Source organism: Opisthocomus hoazin, unplaced genomic scaffold, assembly GCF_030867145.1.
Source record: "Opisthocomus hoazin isolate bOpiHoa1 unplaced genomic scaffold, bOpiHoa1.hap1 HAP1_SCAFFOLD_143, whole genome shotgun sequence".
NCBI classification, from domain to species: domain Eukaryota; kingdom Metazoa; phylum Chordata; class Aves; order Opisthocomiformes; family Opisthocomidae; genus Opisthocomus; species Opisthocomus hoazin.
In genome coordinates, this window is record NW_027449057.1 from 104493 (window position 1) to 127148 (window position 22656).

A 22656-nucleotide genomic window follows, 5' to 3' on the forward strand; every position below is an offset into this window, starting at 1 on the left:
CCCCACCCTCTCTGCCCCTCCCCCCAGCACCCAACTGCCCGCCGGGCACCCGCTACGCCCTCTGCGTCCCCAGCTGCACCCCGGGGTGCCGGGAGGGCTGCGTCCCCCTGGCCGGTGGCCCCCCGGGGTGCTCGAGGACCAAGACGGGTGGCAGTGGCCACCCGGGGACCTGCCGGGCGGTGGGGATGCGGCACTACGTCACCTTCGACGGGGCGACAGCAGCGGCGGCAGGGGACAACTGCTCCCACGTGGTGGCGCGGAGCTGCGGCCCCACCGGCGAGGAGGAGGCCTTCGAGGTGACGGTCGGCGCGCGGGGCGGGGCCGGCGGCCGGAAAGTCATCGTCACCCTGGAGAAGAGGCGTTGGGTGCTGCAGGGGGGGCGGCCCGGGACGCTGGAGGTGAGGGAGGAGGGGATGGGGGGAGGAAGTTGGGTGGAGGGATGGAGAAGGGCTGGGGGAGGGATGAAGGAGGGATGGAGAAAGGTGGGTGGAGATGGATGGATGGATGGAGAAGGATGGATGGAGAAGGTCGAATGGAGATGGATGGATGGATGGAGAAGGACGGCTGGATGGAGGAGGACGGATGGAGAAGGTCGGGTGGATGGAGAAGGTCGGGTGGATGGAGAAGGACGGGTGGATGGAGAAGGACGGGTGGATGGAGAAGGACGGGTGGATGGAGAAGGACGGGTGGAGACGGATGGATGGATGGAGAAGGTTGGATAGAGATGGACAGATGGATGGATGAAGGATGGATGGAGAAGGATGGATGGAGAAGGATGGATGGAGAAGGATGGATGGACAGAGAAGGTTGGATGGATGGACACATGGATGGAGAAGGTTGGTTGGACTGACGGATGGATGGAGAAGGTCAGATGGATGGACAGATAGATGGAGAAGGTTGGTTGGAGGGATGGACAGACAGATGGAGAAGGTTGGTTGGAGGGATGGACAGACAGATGGAGAAGGTTGGGTGGACGGATGGATGGATGGATGGAGAAGGTTGGTTGGACAGACGGACAGATGGAGAGGGTCAGATGGATGGATGGAGAAGGCCAGAACCTGGCCAGCCGGCCAGAGGCCACCAAGCCACCAGAAGACCCAGGGTGGCCCTCACACTTTGCCCCTCCCCCCGCAGGTGGACGGCGCCCCCGTCCCGCTGCCCTTCTGCCTCCAGGACCGGGCCGTCTGCGTCACCCCCGCCGCCGCCGCCGCCCTCCTCCTCCTCACGGCCACCGGTCTCCGCGTCACCGCCGGCCCCGGGGGCGCCGTGGCCGTCACCGTCCCCTCCCGTTACCGCAACGTCACCTGCGGCCTCTGCGGCAACTTCGACGGCCGGCCGGCCAACGACCACCTCCACCTGGTTGCCACCGTCGCCACGTGTCACCGGCCGTGCCCCGGGCCAGCGTGTCCACCTTGCCAGCAGGCGCCCAAGAGGGCCTTCGTCCACCGCCAGCTCTGCGGTCTCCTCCGAGCGCCCGGAGGTCCCTTCGGGGGTTGTCACCCGCTGGTGGACCCCGGGATCTTCTACGACGTCTGCCTGCGGGAGCTCTGCGAGGAACCAGGGGAGCAGGAGGTCCTCGGCGAGGTGGTGGGCGCCTACGAGGCAGCGTGTCGGCAGGCCGGGGCGGTGGTGGCACCTTGGAGCGGGCCCAAGCTTTGCCGTGAGTTGGGGACCATGGGGGAGGGGGGACACGGAGCTGTGGGGCTTCTACATGGCTGGCCAGGATGTCCATCCTTCATGTTCTCCAGATCTCTGTCCATCCATGATATCCCTATGTGTCCATGGTGGTGTCTGTGGGTCCATCCCTGATGTTCTCCAGCTCTCTGTCCTTCCACAACATCCCTATGCGTCCACCATGACCTCCATAGGTCCACCATGACCTCTGTGTGTCCGTGGCGACCCACCTGTGGGTCCATCCCTCATGTTCTCCAGATCTCCATCCGTCCATGACACACCTATGTGTCCTCCACATGTCTTTGGTGGCCTCTGTGGGTCCATCTCTGAGGTTCTCCAGCTCTCTGTCCATCCATGATACCCCTATGTGTCCTCCATGGGTCCATGATGGCCTCTGTGGGCCCATCTCTGATGTTCTCCATCTCTCTGTCCACCTGTGACTTCCCTACTTGTCCACCTGTGGTGTGTCCCCCCCCAGTTCCTCCTCAACCGTGATATCCCTCTGTGTCCTTCCATGACGTTCTCCACTTCTCTGTCCACTGGTGACCTCCTCCATGGCCGTGATGTTTCCTCTCCATGATGTTCTCCACCTCTCTGTCCACCTTGGATCTCCCTACGTGTCCATCCGTGGTGGCCCCTCCGTTCCTCTTCCTCCATGACGTCCCTCCGTGTCCTTCCATGATGCTCCTCCATCTCCCCGGCCACCACGGCTTCTCCACGCGTCCCTCCGTGATGTCCCCGCCGTGGTCTGACCCTCCTCCACCCTGTCCCACCCCACCCCCGTGTCACCCGCAGCCCCGTGGTGCCCCGAGGACACGCGCTGCCGCCCCGGTGACACCTGCGTCCCCCACCGAAGGCTGCTGCCGCGGGACCTGTCTGCAGGTGAGGGGCCACCACAGGGACGGGGCCACCACGGGGATGGGGCACCTCCAGGTGAGGGGCCACCACAGGGACAGGGAGATGGTGGGACCTCCAGGTGAGGGGACACCACGGGGATGGGGCCACCATGGGGACAGGGAGATGGTGGGACCTCCAGGTGAGGGGACACCATGGGCACAGGGAGATGGTGGGACCTCCAGGTGAGGGGACACCACGGGGATGGAGCCACCACGGGGACCTCCAGGTGAGGGGACACCCTGGAGATGGGGGATTGGGGACCTCCAGGTGAGGGGACACCACAAGGACGGGGATTGGGGACCTCCAGGTGAGGGGACACCACAGGGACGGGGATTGGGGACCTCCAGGTGAGGGGACACCACAGGGACGGGGATTGGGGACCTCCAGGTGAGGGGCCACCATGGGGACAGGGAGATTGGGGGACCTCCAGGTGAGAGGCCACCACAGGGATGGGGGACCTCCAGGTGAAGGGCCACCACAGGGACCTCCAGGTGAGGGGCCACCACAGGGGGAGACGACGGGTGGACCTCCTGGTGAGAGGCCACCACAGGGACAGGGGCTGGGGGACCTCCAGGTGAAGGAAAGCAATGGAGTTGCGGACACGGGGGTGGAGAAACCACAAAGAGAGGAGGTGGGTGGTGGGACGAGGAGGTGAAGGGACCCCTGAAGAAGGTCAGGTGGAACCCCAGAAGAAGGATGAGCGATGAGATGACCATGTCAAGGAGGTTCTTCAGGGCTTTCTCCATCCGCTCCTGGGAATATGGATGGGGATGGATGGATGGATGGATGGATGGATGCATGGATGGATGCATGGATGCATGGATGGAGGAACCCCTGAAGATAGATGAAGGGATGGATGGACGGATGGATGGAGGGATGGAGGAACGGATGGAGAAACCCCTGAAGATGGATGAAGGGATGGATGGAGGGATGGAGGAACCCCTGAAGATGGATGAAGGGATGGATGGAGAGATGGATGGATGGAGAGATGGAGGAACCCCTGAAGATGGATGGAGGACAGAGGAACCCCTGAAGATGGATGGAGAGATGGAGGAACTGCTGAGAACGGAGCAATGGAGCCACCACCAAACCCATGCGCCAGCTGCCGGAGGGGCAGCCGGAGCCGTGGGCGGGGACACGGGTGGGGGTGGGGTGGTGACCCCCAGACCCCGGTGGTGACCCCTGACCCCGTGTCCCCTCCCCCCCCCCAGGTTGGCTGCTGGACCCGCCCCTGCTGCAAGGCCTCGGCCAACCCGTGGTGGCCCCGGGCAACGTCGTGGGCCAGCTCCTGGGGTGGCCCCCGCTCCTCCGCCCCCTCGGGGGGGTCCCCGTGGTCCCGTGACGCCCCTCCCCCGCCCCAGGACCACCCACCGGGCGGAGGGGGAGGACCTCGGGTTGTCCCCTCCCCCACCACCACCATCTCCCAGTTGGGTCCAGTCAATAAAGAACCTGCTGGTTCCACCACCGGTGGGCGGGGTCTCTGCTCTGTCCCCGCCCCCAGGGTGGGGGGGGGGAGGGGACGGCGGGGGAGGGGACGGTGGGGGAGGGGACGGGTCCAGGCTACCCCTCCCCCACCCCAAAACCCCCACCCCTCCCCCACTCCAAAGCCACCACCCCACCACGTTCAACCCTTTATTGGCCGTCCCGATGCCGCCGCGGTGACATCACCGCCCCCGCCCCCTCCCCCACCGCGGTGACGTCACGGCGACCCCTCCCCCGCACCCAGTGATGCCGGGGGGCCCCTCCCCCACCCCCCCGGGGGGAGGGGCCTCGGGGGGGGGACGCTCAGATCTTGCCGGGGAAGGTCCCCTCCGCGCGGTACTCATCCCACGTCGTCACCTGCGGGGGGAGGGGACGCGGTGACGTCACTGGGGGACGCGGTGATGTCACGGGGGGAGGGGCCAGGGTGGACATCGGGGGGGGGACACACGGTGACATCACGTGGGAAGCATGATGGTGTCATGGAGGACGCAGGGACCATGGTGACATCATGGGGGATGTGGTGACACCATGGGGGACGCGGTGACGCCATGGTGACGTCATGGGGGACGCGGTGATGTCATGGGGACCCTGAGGGCCGTGGGGACACCATGAGGGGCCTGAGGGGACCCAAGGACCATGGGGACACCATAAGTGACACCAAAGACCGTGGGCGCACCATGGGGGGCATCCTGGGGGACACCAAGGACCATGGGGACACCATGGGGTACTTGAGGGCCATGGGGACACCATGGGGACACCAAGGATCTTGGGGACACCGTGGGGGACTTGAAGACCGTGGGGACATCCTGGGAGATACCAAGGACCATGGGGACACGGTGGGGGGACATCAAGGACCGTGGGGACACCATGGGGGACTTGGGAGCCGTGGGGACACCATGGGGCACACCAAAGACCGTGGGGACACCCTGGGGACATCAATGGGGACCTGATGGCCATGGGGACACCTTGGGGACATTGAGGGCCGTGGGGACAACACGTGAACCCTGAGGGGACCCCGAGGAGGACCCAAGGACCATGGGGACACCGAGGGGCACCCGAGGACCGTGGGGACACCGAGGGGACACCCTGGGGACATCGATGGGGACCTGACAACCATGGGGACATTGAGGGCTGTGGTGACACCACGTCAACCCTGAGAGGACCCCAAGGGGCACCCAAGAACCACGGAGACACCGAGGGGGATCTGAGGACCATAGGGACATCATGGGGGACCCAAGTACCATGGGGACATCTTGGGGACATCATGGGGACCAGATGGCCATGGGGACACCTTGGGGACACTGAAGGCTGTGGGGACGCCACATCAACCCTGAGGGGACCCCAAGGAGGACCCAAGGACCATGGAGACAAGGAAAGGAATTCAAGGACTGTGGGGACACCGTCGGGGACCCAAGGACCATGGGGACACTGTGGGGACACCATGGGGACGTCAATGGGGACCTGATGGCCATGGGGACATTGAGGGCTGTGGGGACACCACGTCAACCCTGAGGGGACCCCGAGGGGAACACAAGGACCGTGGGGACATCATGGGGACACCGAGGGGGATCTGAGGACCGTGAGGACACCATGGGGGACCCGAGGACCTTGGGGACATCGTGGGGATCTGATGGCCATGGGGACACCTTGAAGACGCTGAGGGCTGTGGGGACACCACGTCAACCCTGAGGAGACCCTGAGGGGAAACCAAGGACCATGGGGACACTGAAGGGACACCAAGGGCACACTGAGGGGGATCTGAGAACCATGGGGACACCGTGGGGGACCTGAGGACCTTGGGGACATCTTAGGGACATCATGGGGACCTGATGGCCATGGGGACACCTTGGGGACACCGAGGGCCGTGGGGACGCCATGTCAACCCTGAGGAGCATCCAAGGACCATGGAGACACCGAGGGGGACCTGAGGGGAATCTGAGGGCCGCGGGGACACCGTGGGGCACCTGAGGACCTTGGGGACACCCTGGGGACACCCCGGGGACACGGCGGTGGCACTCACCCACTCGATGGGGCAGAGGGACTTGTAGACGCGGAAGTACCACTGGCAGGGCTCGGCGTCGGCCCCCTTGGCCGCCATCGCCTTCTGGCACCGGTGGAAGTCTGGGGGGGTCGGGGACATGGGAGGGGACATCAGGGGACATGGCGGGGGGGGGCGGGGCCGGGGGCGGGGCCTCCCCGCGGCGGGGGCGGGGCCAGCGTACCCAGGTAGTTCTGCCAGCAGTTCTTGGTCTGGTTCTGGTTGGGGAAGCGGCTGTCGAACGGGGCCGTCTTGTAGCGCTCCAGCTTGGCCTTGATGTCCTCTGCCATGGCTGCCGGCTAATTAAAAGGGTAATTAACACCCCCAGGGGGTAATTAGCACCCCTCAGTGCTAATTAGCAGCCCCTCAGGGGTAATTAATGCACACGCCCCCCCCCCCAAGCGGTTAACTCGCCCTGGGGGTGAGGGGAATGGAGGCATGCCAGTGAGAGTGGGCAGCCTGGGGGGATCATTAGCAGCGCTAATTAACTCTTCTAGAACTAATTAATATGCCCTAGAACTAATTGGTTAGGTCCTGGGTTAACTAAAGTCTCTTGAGACTAATTAACCTCCCCGGTGATGAGAAAGGCAATAGGAACAGGAGCATGGGAATGCTAGTGGTCAGTCTAGGCAACTAATTAACAGCAGTAACTAACCCCCACTGGATTAATTAATACCCCTTGGGGCTAATTAACATTCTCTAGAGCTAGCTGATTATTTATTGGGACTAATGAGGCTCTCCTGGGACTCATTAATCTCTGCTTACAAAAACAAATACAATGAGAACAGTAAGACAGAGGCAGATAGAGAGAATGAATGGCAATTAACAATGCTAATTAGTAATTAACACCCCCTGGGACTAACTGACCAATTTCTGGAACTAATTAAGCATACCAGGACTAATTAATGCTTCCAAAGACTAACTAATTCCCCCTGCTGATGACAAATGGAATTGCAAGACAAGCACAGTGATACAGGTGGGCACCCTAAAAGTTAATTATCATGAGTAACGAACACTCAAAACTAATTAACGCCCCCAACACTATTTTTTAATACTAATTAAAGTACCATGAGGTTAATTACGTGTTTCTACAATTAATTAGTAACCCCAGGTGATGAAAAACAGAACAGAACTAGAGCAAAAATATGGCAGGGGGGAGTGTTGGGGGGGAAGACACCCCAGTAGGGGCAATTAATGGGGTAATTAATCCCTAGGGACTAATTAACTCCCCAAGACTAATTAAGAACTTCTAAGACTCATTAAATGCTCGTCTCTAACGCAAACAAAGCAGTAAGAAGCAGTTGGTGAAGTGTGGGAAACAGGAACACACACTGGGGTCCAATTAACAGTGATAATTTATGACCCCCAGACTAATTAACAACCCCTGAGACTAATTAACACCCCCCAGGACTAATTAACCAACCCTGGGAATAATTAAGCTGCTTTGGTGATGGTCAAGGGGATGATAACAGGGTGGGGGCGGTGATGTGGGGGGAAGGAACCCCAGGGGAGGAGGGTAATTAACATGGCTAATTAACACACCACAAGCCAATTAAGACCCCCAGGGCTAATTAACTTTGTTAAAGCATAATTAAGCTTTCTTATAAGTAATTAATCTCACCTGGTAAGGAGGAATCAGTAACAAACAGGAGCTGGTTAGCAGAGAGCACAGGGCAAAGTAATTAACGGGGGTAATTAGCAAAACTAATTAACTCCCATGCTAATGAGCCCCTCCTACAGCTAATTAATATCCCCTCAGATTAATTAATGCACCCCCCCCATGCTAATTAACCCCCCCAGCACTAATTAATCCATCCTGGGGTCTGGGAGTTGGAGGGGGGATTGGCCCCGCCCCAGCCACTTGGCCCCACCCCCATGCTAATTAGCCCCGCCCCCGGGGTGACTGACCCCGCCCCCCGGGGGGGGACTGAGGGGAAAGGGGGAGGCTCCCAGTAACCCTCCCCAGTGCCCCCAGTTTTGCCCCAGGGCCCCCCCAGTAACAGCCCTGGGGCCTTTCCAGTGCTTCCAGTAACCCCCCCAGGGCCCTCCCAGTGCTCCCAGTAAACCCCCGACGCCGTCCCAGTAACCCCCCAGTGCTCCCAGTAACCCTCTGCTGCCTTCCCAGTGCTCCCAGTAACCCCCCAGGTCCCCCCCAGTGCTCCCAGTAACCCCCGATATCCTCCCAGTAACTTCCCAGTGCTCCCAGTAACCCCCCCCAGGGCCCTCCCAGTGCTCCCAGTAACGCCCCTGGTGCCTTCCCAGTGCTGCCAGTAACCCCAGTTCCTTTCAATGCCCTCCCAGTAACGCCCCCAGTGCTCCCAGTAATCCCCAGTAACGCCCCCAGTGCCCTCCAGTAACCCCCAGTAACCCCAGTGCTCTCCCAGTAAATCCCAGTAACACCATTGTTCTCCCAGTAACCCCCCAGTGACCTCCCAGTAACCCCCAGTAACGCCCCCAGTGTCATCCCAGTACATCCCAATGCCCTCCCAGTAACTCCCACCTGCCCCCCCAGTGCTCCCAGTAACAACCCCAGTTGCCCTCCCAGTAACCCCAGTTTTGCCCCAGTGCCGTCCCAGTAACCCCCTGGCGCCCCTCCCAGTAAAACCCAGAAACCCCCAGCTGCCCTCCCAGTAACCCCCAGTGCTTTTCCCAGTAACGCTCCTGGTACCCTCCCAGTAACCCCCAGTAACGCCCCCAGTGCCTTCCCAGTACCATCCCAGTTCCCCCCCTCACCGGCGCCGCCGTCCCCCCTCAAAGTCACTTTCACTCCCGCCGGAACCACAGAGACGCACCGGAAGCGCAGCGCGCCGCCGGAAGTGACGCGCCCTCCCCCAGCCAACCCAAGGGGAGGAGCAGTCGAGACGTGGCGGGCAGAGCGGCCGGCGCGGAGGGCGGGGCCGGCGCCCGGAGGGCCGCGGCGGGTCATAGAGAGGAGGCGGGAGGACTGAGCGCCGCCTGCGACGGGTCATAGAGAGGAGGCGGGAGGACTGAGCGTCGCCTGTGGCGGACCCGGAACTGCGCCCAAAATCCCCCCAGGAACCCCCCAAAATCCACAATTCTGGCCCCAAATCCCCATTTCTGGCCCAAAATCCCCGCCAGGAGCCCCAAAATCCTCATTTCTGGCCCCAAATCTCTCCCAGGACCCCCAAAAGGCCTCATTTCTGCCCCAAATTCCCTCCTGGCAACCCCAAAATCCCCATTTTTTACCCCAAAATCCCGTCCAGGAACCCAAATCCCCATTTTCTGGCCCAAAAATCCCACCCAGCACCCCCAAAATCCCAATTTCTGGCCCCAAATCCACCACAGTCCCCATTCTGGCCCCAAATTCCGCCCAGGACCCCCAAAAATCCCCATTTCTGGCCCCAAACCCCGGTTTCGGGGGGGCTCCACCCGGCGCTAGGACCCAGGGCCGCCCCGCCCCTTCCCGCCCGCCGGGGCCGCTTCCGCCCGGCTGGGGGCGGGGGCCGTGACGCCGAGGGGCGCCGCCCGCGCATGCGCGTTGTGCCCGGGAAGGGGCGGGGCCGTCGGGGGGGGGCGCTTCCGGTTCCGGGAAGTTCGGGCGCGTGCGGGCTCGCGTGGAGCAGCGGCGGGATGCGGCCTGGTGCGGGACTGGGATTAACTGGGAGGCACTGGGCGGGGACTGGAGGGGGGTTGAGATGGGACTGGGATGTACTGGGAGGGAGTGGGGGGTATTGGGATATACTGGGGGAAACTGGGATGGGACTGGGAGGGACCGGGGTGGAACTGGGAGGCACTGGGGGAGACTGGGGATATACTGGGGAGGGCGCTTGAGGGTACTGGGAACGAACTGGGAGGTGCTGGGGGGGACTGGGATTGAACTGGGATGGGGACTGGGAGGCACTGGGGGGGACTGAGAGGGACTGGGATATACTGGGGAGGGCGCTTGAGGGTACTGGGAACGAACTGGGAGGCACTGGGGGGGACTGGGAGGGGGTTGGGGGGGGACTGGGATTAACTGGGAGGGCACTGAGGGGACTGGGAGCAAACTGGGATGGAACTGAGATGGGACTGGGAGGCACTGGGATTAACTGGGAGGGACTGGGTGGGGATTGGGAGTGACTGGGATGTACTGGGGGGACTGGGAGCAAACTGGGATGGGACTGGAGGGGGAATTGGGGGGCACTGGGAGGCGCTGGGGGGTTACTGGGATGGAACTGGGAGGGATTGGGTTGGGACTGGGAGGGACTGGGGTGGGATTGGGGGTTACTGGGGGGGCACTGGGAGCCCCGCGCAGGCCTCCCAGTCCGTCCCAGTGCTCCCAGTTTGCCCAGTTTGTGTCTTTGCTCCCGCAGGGTTTCAGCCCCCGGGGCCGCGGCGGGCGGGGCCGAGGTGAGTGCCCAGTGCTCCCAGTAAGGGCCGCCCGCCCCTGCTGGGAGCCCCCTGTTCTCCCCCAGTCTGCCCAGTCCCCCTTCCAGTCTGCCCAGTTCCCCCCCCCGTACGCTGGGCTGTTTCCTGTACCCTCTCCCAGTATGACCAGTATGGATTTTTCCCTTCCCAGTATGCCCAGTTCAGCCCCCAGCATGCCCAGTTACTCCTCCAGTGTCTCCAGTTTCTTTCCCAGTATGCCCAGTTTCCCTCCCAGTATGCCCAGTTTCCCCTCCAGTGCCCCCAGTTTCCCTCCCAGTATGCACAGTTTTCCCTCCCAGTATGCCCAGTTTCAGCCCCCAGCATGCCTAGTTACTCCTCCAGTGCCTCCAGTTTCCTTCCCAGTGTGCCCAGTTTCCCTCTTAGTATGCCCAGTTTCCTCCCAGTGCCCCCAGTTCCCTCCCAGTATGCCCAGTTTCCCCTCCAGTGCCCCCAGTTCCCTCCCAGTATGCCCAGTTTTCCCTCCCAGCATGCCCAGTTCCCCCTCCAGTGCGCCCAGTTTCCCGCCCAGTAAGCTTGGTTGCCCACTGTGCTCTTTCCCAGTATGCCCAGTTTGCCTCCCCGTGTGGCTATTTGACTTCCCAGTATGCCCAGTTCAGCTACCAGTATGCCCAGTTACTTTTCTAGTGTCCCCAGTTCCCCCTTCCAGTGTACCCAGTATGACCAGTTTGCCTCCCAGTATGCCCGGTCCCCCCCCCAGTTGCTCCCAGTCCCTCACAGTCCCCCTCCCAGTCCCCCACTCAGTCCCCCTCCCAGTCCCCACCCAGTCCCCCCCCCAGTTGCTCCCAGTTCCCACTCAGTCCCCTCCCAGTCCCCCACCCAGTCCCCCCCCAGTTGCTTCCAGTCGCTCCCAGTCCCTCCCAGTCACCCCAGTCTCTCCCCACAGGAGGTTTCCAGCCCCGGGGCGGGGGCCCGCGGGGGTGGAGCCCGCGGGGGCGGAGCCCGCGGGGGCGGGCCCGGGGGGGCGGGGCCGCGGAGGCTTCACCCCTCGGGGGGGGCCGGGGGGGGCCGCGGGGGCCGGGGCGGCTTCCGGGGGGGGCGGAAGGTGACGGTGGAGCCGCATCGGCACGAAGGTACCGGGGCGGGGGGGCTGGGGGGCAGTTGGGGGCTCTGTGGGGCAGGGTGGGGGTCTGTGGGGCAGTTGGGGGGGGCTGTGGGGCAGGTTGGGGGGGGCTATGGGGCAGGTTAGGGGGCTGTGGGGCAGTTGGGGGGGGCTATAGGGCAGGTTGGGGGGGCTGGGGGGCTCTATGGGGCAGGGTGGGGGGGCTGTGGGGCAGTTGGGGGGCAGTTGGTGGGGGCTGGGGGGCAGTTGGTGGGGGCTGGGGGGCAGTTGGCGGGGGCTATGGGGCAGTTGGGGGGCTCTGTGGGGCAATTGGGGGGTGGTTGGGGCAGCTGTGGGTCACCGTGGGGCAGTTGGGGGTCACCGTGGGGCAAGTTGGGGGTCACCGTGGGGCAGCTGTGGGGCAGTTGGGTGTCCTGTGGGGTCGCCGTGGGGCAGTTGGGGGTCCCGTGGGGCAGTTGGGTGTTCTGTGGGGTCGCCGGGGGGCAGTTGGGGGTCGCCGGGGGGCAGTTGGGGGGTCCCGTGGGGCAGCCGTGGGTCAGCGTGGCCCCGCCCCCCCAGGGGTGTTCATCTGCCGGGGGAAGGAGGACGCCCTGGTGACGCGGAACCTGGTGCCGGGGGAGTCGGTGTACGGGGAGAAGAGGATCTGCGTGGAGGTACTGGGGGGGACTGGGGGGGGACTGGGAGGGACTGGGGGGGGACTGGGAGGCTTGGAGTGGGGCTGCTGGGATCTCCAGTTCCATACTGGGAGCACTGAGAGGTGCCACTGGGAGGCCAGGGGTGTCCATGGGGAGGTTGAGGGCATCAGTGGAACCTTCTCCAGTTCCATACTGGGAGCACTGGGAGGTCCCGCGGGCGGCACTGGTGGCACTGGGAGACCCGAGGTGTCCATGGGACGTCCCAGCCAATGGCTGAGGTGTCCCCACCCCCATAGTGGTGCCACCAAGCTTGAGGGCACCAGAAGAGCCTTCTCCAGCTCCATACTGGGAGCACTGGGAGGTGCCACTGGTGGCACTGGGAGGCCGGGGGTGTCCGTGGGGCGGTCGAGAACATCACCAGAACCTTCTTAGACTCCATACTGGGAGTACTGGGAGCACTGGGAGGTGTCGCTGGTGGCATTTGGAAGCTGGGGGTATCTATGGGAAGCTCGCGGGCACCAGAAGAACCTTTTGCGGGTCCATACTGGGAGCACTGGGAGGTCTGATGGGTGGCACTGGTGGCACTGGGAGGCTGGGGGTGTCCATGGGACGTCCATGGGACGTCCATGGGATGTCCCAGCTGGGGACTGGGGTGTCCCCCACGTGTTTCCACCCCCATAGTGGTGCCACCAACCTTGAGAGCACCAAAAGAACCTTCTCGAGCTCCATACTGGGAGCACTGGGAGGTCCCGCGGGCGGCACTGGTGGCACTGGGAGACCCGAGGTGTCCATGGGACGTCCCGGCCGGTGGCTGAGGCGTCCCCCCGCATCCCTGTCCCCAGGACGGTGACACCAAGGTGGAGTACCGCGCCTGGAACCCCTTCCGCTCCAAGCTGGCGGCGGCCATCTTGGGGGGCATCGACCAGATCCACATCCGGCCCGGGGCCAAGGTCCTCTACCTGGGCGCGGCCTCGGGGACGACGGTGTCCCACGTCTCCGACATCGTGGGGCCGGTGAGGTCACGGCGATGTCACCGTGGGGTGGGCAAGGTCAAGGGGCATGAGGGCGGGGCCATCGACCCCACGGAGGTGGCATCTCGGGGTACTTTGGGAACGTCACTGGTGGCCATGGGGACATCTTTGAGGGCCCTTGGGGGCATCTTTGAGGACCTGTGGGGACGTTACCATGGGGTGGAGGGACAAGGGGACGTGGGGGTGGCACTGGGGGACCCTTGGGGACATCACCATGGTGGGCGGGGTCAAGGGACAGTGGGGCGGGGCCATCAGCCTCGTGGAGATGCCACCTCCAGGTCATCTCCATGGACTTGGGGACATCTTTGAGAGCCCTTGGGGACATCACCATGGGGTGGTGGGACGAGGGGACCCTTGGGGACATCACCGGTGGAGGTGGGGTCAAGGGACACAGGGGCGGAGCCACCAACCCCATGGAGGTGGCATCTCCATGAACTTGGGGACATCGTTGGTGGCCCTTGGGGACATCTTTGAGGACCTTTGGGGATGTCACCATGAGTCTGGGACGTGGCGGTGGCACTGGGGGACCCTTGGGGACATCCCCTGGGTGGGCGGGGTGAAGGGACACGGGGGCGGGGCCATCAACCCCATGGAGGTGGCATCTCCGGGTACGTCAGGAACATCCTTGGTGACCATGGGGACATTTTTGAGGGTCTTTGGGGACGTCCCCATAGGTGGTGGCTCCATGCTCTGGAGATGTTCCCCACCTTGGTGACCCCAGGGATGTCCTCATGGGTGGTGGCTCCATGTCCTGGAGATGTTCCCCAACCTCAAGGACACCAGCGATGTCCCCATGGGTGGTGGCTCCATGGCCTGGAGATGTTCCCCAACCTTGGTAACTTTAGGGATGTCCCCGTGGGTGGTGGCTCCATTTCCATGGAGATGTTTTCCACCTTGGAAGTCCCCATGGATGGTGGTTCCATGGCCTGGAGATGTTCCCCAGATGTTCCTCACCCTTGGTGACTCCAGGGATGTCCCTATGGGTGGTGGCTCCATGGCCTGGAGATGTTCCTCACCCTTGGTGACCCCAGGGATGTCCCCATGGGTGGTGGCTTTGTGCCCTGGAGATGTTTGGAGTCCCCATGGCGGTGGGGTGACCTCCTCCATCCCCATCTCCAGGAGGGCTTGGTCTACGCCGTGGAGTTTTCCCACCGCTCCGGCCGGGACCTCATCAACGTGGCCAAGAAACGCACCAACGTCATCCCCGTCATCGAGGACGCCCGACACCCCCACAAGTACCGGATGCTGATTGGTGAGTTGGGATCTGGGGGGCGGGGTCCTGGAGAAGACCTTGGGGTTCTCGGGAAGGTCGGGGAGAAGATCTTGAGGTTCCTCAGGGGGGTTTGGAGGTGTTGGAGAAGGTCTGGAGATCCTTGGAGACGTCTTGGAGAGGTTTTTGAGATGGTTTTGGGGTCTTGTGGAGGTCCAGGGTGGGTCTTGGGTCCTCTGGGGGCCTTTGAGGAGACTTTGGGGGTCTCAAGAAGGTCTGGGAGAAGATCTTGGGTTTTCTCAAAGGGGATTAGAGGTGTTGGAGAAGCTCTGGAGAGCCCTGGAGGCATCTTGGGGAGGTTTCTGAGGTGGTTTTGGGGTCTTGTGGAGGTCCAGGGTGGGTCTTGGGTCTTCTGGGGGCCTTTGAGGAGATTTTGGGGGTCTCGGGAAGTTCTGGGAGGAGATCTTGAGGTTTCTCAAAGGAGTTTGGAGGTGTTGGAGAAGCTGTGGAGATCCCTGGAGGCATCTCGGGGAGGTTTCTGAGGTGGTTCTGGGGTCTCCCGGTGGCCCCTGGGACGTTCCGAGGTGGGGGTGGGGTGGGGGCGGTCCCTGACCTGGCCCCTCCCCCCAGGCATGGTGGACGTCATCTTCGCCGACGTGGCGCAGCCGGACCAGACGCGCATCGTGGCCCTCAACGCCCACAACTTCCTGCGCAACGGCGGCCATTTTGTCATCTCCATCAAGGTACCGAGGCCCCGGTAACCCCCAGTACCCACCAGTGTACACCAGTAACCCCCAGTACACACCAGTAACCCCCAGTACCCACCGGCACCCACCAATACCTGCTGGTGCCCGGCGCTGGGAACCCGCACCGACCAGTAACGGGGCACGGGGAACCAGTAAGGACCAGTAACGGGGCACTGGGGACCAGTAAGGACCAGTAACGGGGCACTGGGAACCAGTAAGGACCAGTAACGGGGCACTGGGAACCAATAAGGACTGGTAACAGGGAACTGGGCACCAGTGAGAATCAGTAATAGCCCTGAGGCCCCGCCCCCCAAGCCCCACCCCCACGGTGAGGCCCCGCCCCTCCCCACCTCCCCAATGACTGGGCACCTGCCTGTCAAGGCCCCGCCCCCAGGCTCCGCCCCCAGGGCCACGCCCCTCCTAATGCTCCGCCCCTGCCCACTCCTCCCTAATGCCCTGGCCCAGCTCCTGGCTGCTGCCCCCGCCCCCCCGAAGGCCCCACCCCCACTGGCGCCCCTCCCACCGCTGAGGCCACGCCCCCGGACATCATGCCCCTCCTGACACCCCGCCCCAACCCATCAGGCCACGCCCCCCTGAGGCCCCACCCCTCCCACACTTCAGTGCCCTGGCCCAGCTCCTGCCTGCTGCCACGCCCCCGGCTGAGGCCACGCCCCCGGCTGAGGCCACGCCCCCGGCTTAGGCCACGCCCAGGCCACACCCCATTGGAGGCCACATCCCCATGAGGCCACACCCCCCACTCCTCTCTCCTCCCTAATGCCCTGGCCCAGCTCCTGCCTGCTGTCCCCCTCCTGAGGCCACGCCCCCCCCGAGGCCACACCCCCCCCTCCTGAGGCCACACCCCCCCTGAGGCCACACCCCTCAGGTCACACCCCCCTCCTGAGGCCACGCCCCCCCGATGCCACACCCCTCCCTGCTGCTCCCTAATGCCCTGGCCCAGCTCCTGCCTGCTGCCCCCCCACTGAGGCCCCACCCCCCCGCTGAGGCCACGCCCCCTCTGAGGCCACGCCCTCATGAGGCCACGCCCCCCGCCTCCCTCTCCTCCCTAATGCCCCAGCCCAGCTCCTGCCTCCCACCCCCGCTGAGGCCCCTCCCCTCGCCCCCGCCCCCACCCCGGCGGCCCCGCCCCCACCCCGGCGGCCCCGCCCCCGCTGAGGCCCCGCCCCCGGCCCCCGCCCAGGCCAACTGCATCGACTCGACGGCGGCGGCGGAGGCGGTCTTTGCGGGGGAGGTGCGGAAGATGGCGGGGGGAGCGGCTGCGGCCCCAGGAGCAGCTGACGCTGGAGCCCTACGAGAGGGACCACGCCCTGGTGGTGGGCGTCTACCGGTCAGACTGGGAGCACTGGGAGGGACTGGGGGGGCACTGGGAGGCGCTGGGCGGGACTGGGAGGGGATGGGGGGCACTGGGTGGGACTGGGAGGGGATGGGGGGCACTGGGAGGTGCTGGGCGGGGGCTGGGGGGCACTGGGAGGGACTGGGAGGTGCTGGGCGGGACTGGGAGGGGATGGGGGGGAGTGGGAGGGGACTGGGGAGGACTGGGGGGGTACTGGGAGGAACTGGGAGGGGAACTGGGAGGGACTGGAGGGGACTGAGGGGGAACTGGGGGGCACTGGGAGGTGCCGGGCGGGACTGGGAGGGGATGGGGGGGAGTGGGAGGGGACTGGGGAGGACTGGGGGGGTACTGGGAGGAACTGGGAGGGGAACTGGGAGGGACTGGAGGGGACTGAGGGGGAACTGGGGGGCACTGGGGTGGCTGGGGGGCACTGGGAGGGCACTGGGATATACTGGGGGGGACTGGGAGGGGGCTGGGCCGAGGTGACGCCCCCTTCCCCCCCCCCCAGGCCCCCCCCCGAAGCCGAAGTGACGTCACCACGCCCCTCCCCCCGCCGCGGGGGCGGGGCCGCTCGTGCTGGAGGGGGCGGGGCTTGGGCTGCCCCTCCCCCCGCCTCGTTTTGGGGCCGGGGGCAATAAAGGGAGCAGCTAATTAGCGCCGGGGGTAATTAATGCTGGGGGGTTTAATTAAGGCCCTGGGGGGTTAATTAAGACAAATGGGGTGGTAATTAAGGCCCCTGGGGGGGTAATTAAGGCCCCTGGGGGGTAATTAAGACAATTGGGGTGGTAATTAAGGCCCCTGAGGGGTAATTAAGGCCCTGGGGGGTAATTAAGACAATTGGGGTGGTAATTAAGGCCCCTGGGGGTTAATTGGGATTATTAGAGGTGATAATGAAGACCATTGGGGTGTTAATTAAAACTCTGGGAAGGGTAATTAAGATCCAAGAGGGGGTAATTAAGGCCCCGGGGTTGTAATTAAGACATTGAGAGCATAATTAAGGCCCTTGGGGGTAATTAAGGCCCTGGAGGGGGTAATTAGGATTCTTAGGGGGGATAATGAAGATCCTTGAGGGGCTAATTAAGATCCTGGGGAGAGTTAATTAAGACCCTCGGGGATAATTAGTACACGGGGGGGGAGGCTAATTAAGCCCGGGGGGGGTAATTAAGCTCATGGAAGGAGTAATTAAGCTCTTGGAAGGGGTAATTAAGCCGTCGGGGGGGGCCTGGGGCTGAAGGGGGCGTGGCTACGCTAAGCCCCGCCCCCAGCGCGGCGGGAGGGGCTGGGGCGCCCCGCGCATGCGGCTGCAGCCGGAGCCATTTCCCTCCCCGTGGGGCGGGGCCTGGCCGCGGCGGGTGGAGGCGGGAGGGGGGAGAGCGAGCGCTGATTGGCTGGGGGGCGGTGAGGGGCGGGGCCGGGGGCGGCGAGGGGCGGGGCAGGCGCAGAAGGGATGGAGAGGCGCGGGGGGGGGGGGGGGGGTGTGCTGGCGGCCGCCATTTTGTTGGGCAAGCCACGGGCTGGCCCCGCCCTCTGCCCCACCCACGGGCACGCCCCCGTCTGCAGGCCACGCCCCCGTCTGCAGGCCACGCCCCCGTGAGCCCCCAGGTATCCGGCAGGCAGCGGCCCAGTGACTGGTACTGGGACCAGTATGGCCCCTCCCAGTCCCAGTATGGCACCCGCAGTACCAGAATGGCACCTCCCAGTCCCAGTATGGCCCCTCCCAGTCCCAGTATGGCCCCCCTAGTCCCAGTATGGGTCCACTGGGACCAGTATGGCCCCCCCCAGTCCCAGTATGGTCCCCCCCAGTACCAGAATGGCACCCCCAGTCCCAGTATGGCCCCCCCCAGTCCCAGTATGGCCCCCCCCAGTCCCAGTATGGCCCCCCCCAGTCCCAGTATGGCCCCCCCCAGTACCAGAATGGCACCCCCAGTCCCAGTATGGCCCCCCCCAGTCCCAGTATGGCCCCCCCCAGTACCAGTATGGCCCCCCCCAGTCCCAGTATGGCACCCCCAGTCCCAGTATGGCCCCCCCCAGTCCCAGTATGGGTCCACCGGGACCAGTATGGCCCCCCCCAGTCCCAGTATGGCCCCCCCCAGTACCAGTATGGCCCCCCCCAGTCCCAGTATGGCCCCCCCAGTCCCAGTATGGCACCCCCAGTCCCAGTATGGCACCCCCAGTCCCAGTATGGCTCCTCCCACTCCCAGCATGGCACCCCCAGTCCCAGTATGGCACCTCCCAGTCCCAATATGGCCCCCCCCAGTCCCAGTATGGCACCTCCCAGTCCCAATATGGCCCCCCCCAGTCCCAGTATGCCCCCCCTCCAGTCCCAGTATGGCCCCCCCCAGTCCCAGTGTGGACCCTCCCAGTCCCAGTATGGGTCCACTGGGACCAGTATGGCCCCCCCCAGTACCAGTATGGCACCGCCAGTCCCAGTATGGCTCCTCCCAGTCCCAGTATGGCCCCTCCCAGTACCAGTATGGCCCCCCCAGTCCCAGTATGGCCCCTCCCAGTCCCAGTATGGCCCCTCCCAGTACCAGTATGGCCCCTCCCAGTCCCAGTATGGCACCCGCAGTCCCAGTATGGCCCCTCCCAGTCCCAGTATGGCCCCCCCCCCCCCAGTATGGCCCCTCCCAGTACCAGTATGGCACCCCCAGTCCCAGTATGGCCCCCCCAGTCCCAGTATGGCCCCTCCAAGTACCAGTATGGCCTCTCCCAGTCCCAGTATGGCCCCCCCAGTCCCAGTATGGACCCCCCAGTCCCAGTATGGCCTCTCCCAGTCCCAGTATGGACCCCCCAGTCCCAGTATGGCCCCCCCCAGTCCCAGTATGGCCCCCCCCCAGTCCCAGTATGGCCCCTCCCAGTCCCAGTATGGCCCCCCCTAGTCCCAGTATGGCCTCTCGCAGTACCAGTATGGATCCACTGGGACCAGTATGGCCCCCCCCCAGTCCCAGTATGGCCCCCCCCAGTCCCAGTATAGGTCACTGGGGACCAGTATGACCCTTGCAGTACTAGTAGAGACCTCCCAGTTCTCCCAGTACCAGTATGGAGCCCCCAGCCCAGTCCCAGTACAGCTCTCCCAGTACTGGCATGGGTCTCCCAGTTCTCCCAGTACAAGTACACTCCCCTCCTTACTGGTTTGGGACTCCCAGTGCTGGCTGGGCATCCCAGTCCTGTCCCAGTCTCTCCCAGTCCCGTCCCAGTTCCCCCCAGCCCCATCCCAGTTCCACCCCAGTCCCGTCCCAGTTCACCCCAGCCCCGTCCCAGTTCCCCCCAGCCCCGTCCCAACTGGTGGTAACTGGGAGCACTGGGACAGGGGCCAATTGGCTCTCAGCCCCGCCCATTTTCCCAGCCTCCCCAAATTAACCCCGCCCCTAATTAACCCCGCCCCTAATTAATCCCACCCCCAATAACCCCGCCCTCCATTAACCACGCCCCCCAGCTAGCCCTGCCCCCTGTTAGTCCCGCCCCCAGCTCCCCTCCGCAAAGCACCCTGGGCCGGCCGGGGTTAATTAGGGCCTCCTAATTAGCCACCTTGCCTCAATTAACACCCTGAGCTCATTAAGGGGCCCCCTGGGCGAGCCGGCAGCTGATTGGCTGGCGAGGGGGCCCGATCCCCGAGGGGCTGAGTCAGCCCAGTCCGGCCCAGTGACGGGACTGGGTTGAACTGGAAGGACCCGCTCGGGGTGGGGGGGGGCCGCTCCCTGCCCTCCGGGAGCCGCTGGGGTTGGACTGGGAGGAACTGGGAGGAACTGGAGGCCGCAGGGGGAAGGCGGAGGAGATGGGGGAGCGTTGGGTCTTCTCCTGGAGTTGGGTGGCCATGGGTGGGGTCACGGGGTCGTGGCCACCCCCCCCAACTTGGGGGGAGGGGTGCGGGGTGGGGGGCGTGGCCTGGGGTGGGGGGAGGGGCTGGAGAGCGGGGAGGAACCGCGGAGGAACGGGAGAGGTGCGACGTGGAGCTCCTCAAGCCTCCTTGGCCAACCGTGGTCCAGCAACCAATGAGGAGCCACGGGTGGAGGTGGACCTTCAACGGAGATGTCCCAGCACCCCGTGGCCAACCACAGTCCTGCTTCTGGTGAGGAACCATGGCTCAAGGTGGACCTTCAACGGAGACGTCCCAGCACCATGGTCCTGCGTCGTGAGGAGCCACGGTTCGAGGTGGACCTTCCTCAGAGACGTCACCTCTCGGCCAACCATGGTCCTTCAACCAGTGAGAAGACACGTCCTTCGAGAAGACACATCCCAGCACCTCTACGACCAACTGTGGTCCTGCATCTGGTGAGCAGCCATGGTTGGAGGTGGTCCCTCATCAGAGACGTCCCAGCACCCCCTGGCCAACCATGGTCCTTCAACCAGTGAGAAGACACGTCCCAACACCTCTCAACCAACCGCGGTCCTGTATCTGGTGAGGAACCATGGTTCCACGTTGACCTTCATCAGAGACGTCCCAGCACCCCCTGGCCAACTGTGGTCCTTCATCCAGTGAGGAGCCATGGTTCAAGGTGGATCTTCAACAGAGACGTCCCAGCACCCCGTGGCCAACCATGGTGCTTCAACCAGTGAGAAGACACGTTCCAGCACCTCTACAACCAACCGTGGTCCTGCGTCTGGTGAGGAACCACAGTTGGAGATGGACCCTCATCAGAGATGTTTCCTAGCACCATGGTCCCGCTTCCAATGAGGAGCCACGGTTCAGGGTGGACCCTTCTCAGAGACGTCACTTCTCGGCCAACTGTGGTTCTTCAACCAGTGAGAAGACACGTCCCAACATCTCTACAACCAACCGTGGTCCTGCATCTGGTGAGGAACCACGGTTGGAGGTGGTCCCTCATCAGAGACATCCCAGCACCCCTTGGCCAACCCTGGTCCTTCATCCAGCGAGGAGCCATGGTTCAAGGTGGACCTTCAACAGAGAAGTCCCAGCACCCCGTGGCCAACCGTGGTCCTTCACCCAGTAAGAAGACACATCCCAGTACCTCCACAACCAACCATGGCCCTGCATCTGGTGAGGAACCATGGTTCAAGTTGGACCTTCATCAGAGTCGTCCCAGCACCATGGTCCTGCGTCCAATGAGGAGCCACGGTTGGAGGTGGACCCTCATCGGAGATGTCCCAGCACCCCATGGCCAACCGTGGTGCTGCACCCAATGAGAAGCCACGTTTGGGCTTGAAAACCATTGGAGACGGGTCCTGGTGGTCTCTCAACCACCTTCTCCACCCCTCGGTCCTGTGTCCATCAAGGAGCCACGGTTTGTTGTCCAACCCCATCAGAAGTGTCCTGGTGCCCTCTCAACCATCCTCCTCCAACCCCAGCTTCTGATGCCCATCATGAAGCCACGTTTTGGGGTTGATCCCACTGGAGATGTGTCCTGCTGTCCATCAAGGACCCACATTTTGGTTGACCCCCATTGGAGACGTTTTCTGGTGCCCTCCCAACCGTCCTCCTCCAACCCCAGGTTCTGGTGACCATCAAGAATCCACATTTTAGAGTTGACCCTCACTGGAGACGTGTCCTGGCGCCCTCTCAACAATCCTACTCCATCCCCATGTTCTGGTACCCATCAAGAAGCCACATTTTGGGGTTGACCCCTATTGGAGACGTTTTCTGGTGCCCTCTCAACCATCCTTCTCCAACCCCAGCTTCTGGTGACCATCAAGAAGCCACATTTTGGAGTTGATCCCACTGGAGATGTGTCCTGGTGTCCATCAAGGACCCATAATTTGGGGTTGACCCCCTTTGGAGACGTGTCCTGATGCCCTCTCAACCCTCCTCCTCCAACCCCAGATTCTGGAGCCAATCAAGGACCCATGTTTTGTGGCAGACCCCACTGGAGATGTTTTCTGGTGCCCTCTCAACTTTCTTGCTCCAACCCCAGGTTCTGGTGACCATCGAGAAGCCATGTTTTGGGGTTGAGCCCACTGGAGACGGTGTCCTGGTGCCCTCGCAACCATCTTCCTCCAACCCCAGGTTCTGGTGACCATCAAGGACGCACATTTTGGATTGACCCCCTCTGGAGATGTTTTCTGGTACCCTCTCAACAATCCTCCTCCATCCCCAGGTTCTGGTGACCATCAAGAAGCCACGTTTTGAAGTTGATCCCACTGGAGACATGTCCTGCTGCCCATCAAGGACCCACATTTTGGTTGAC

At 63.5% G+C, this 22656-nt stretch overlaps 2 protein-coding genes across 3 annotated transcripts; one reads left to right on the top strand and one right to left on the bottom strand.

Moving 5' to 3' along the window:
• Positions 1-4189: 4189 nt before the first annotated feature.
• COX6B1 (cytochrome c oxidase subunit 6B1) lies at positions 4190-8914 on the bottom strand. Of its 2 annotated transcripts, XM_075412511.1 has the most exons (5): positions 8825-8914; positions 7713-7743; positions 6276-6390; positions 6074-6174; positions 4190-4410 (listed from the first exon to the last, which is right to left on the bottom strand). In XM_075412511.1, the coding sequence occupies exons 3-5, from the start codon at positions 6379-6381 to the stop codon at positions 4357-4359; spliced, it is 261 nt and encodes an 86-aa protein (XP_075268626.1). In that variant the 5' UTR covers positions 6382-6390; positions 7713-7743; positions 8825-8914; the 3' UTR covers positions 4190-4356. The 2 variants fall into 2 exon arrangements, with proteins under 2 accessions (XP_075268626.1, XP_075268627.1); XM_075412512.1 differs by lacking the exon at positions 7713-7743 and having other exon boundaries at positions 8825-8897.
• Positions 8915-9583: 669 nt separating this feature from the next.
• On the top strand, positions 9584-17167 carry LOC104334765 (rRNA 2'-O-methyltransferase fibrillarin). Its single transcript, XM_075412517.1, is given in 10 exon segments — positions 9584-9692; positions 10347-10441; positions 11364-11550; positions 12099-12193; positions 13018-13188; positions 14326-14458; positions 15047-15159; positions 16361-16426; positions 16428-16507; positions 17022-17167. Coding segments are annotated over 10 exon segments (1179 nt in total). The 3' UTR covers positions 17152-17167.
• The last annotated feature ends 5489 nt before the right edge of the window (positions 17168-22656 follow it).

What these genes read in the sequence shown, in the direction of transcription:
- COX6B1 (XM_075412511.1), bottom strand. Translation starts at nt 6,381, where the DNA reads ATGGCAGAGGACATCAAGGCCAAGCTGGAGCGCTACAAGACGGCCCCG. An exon ending in CTGCTGGCAGAACTACCTGG is followed by an intron (nt 6,175 to 6,275) that starts GTACGCTGGCCC and finishes CGACCCCCCCAG; the next exon opens with ACTTCCACCGGTGCCAGAAG. An exon ending in CCCTCTGCCCCATCGAGTGG is followed by an intron (nt 4,411 to 6,073) that starts GTGAGTGCCACC and finishes CTCCCCCCGCAG; the next exon opens with GTGACGACGTGGGATGAGTA.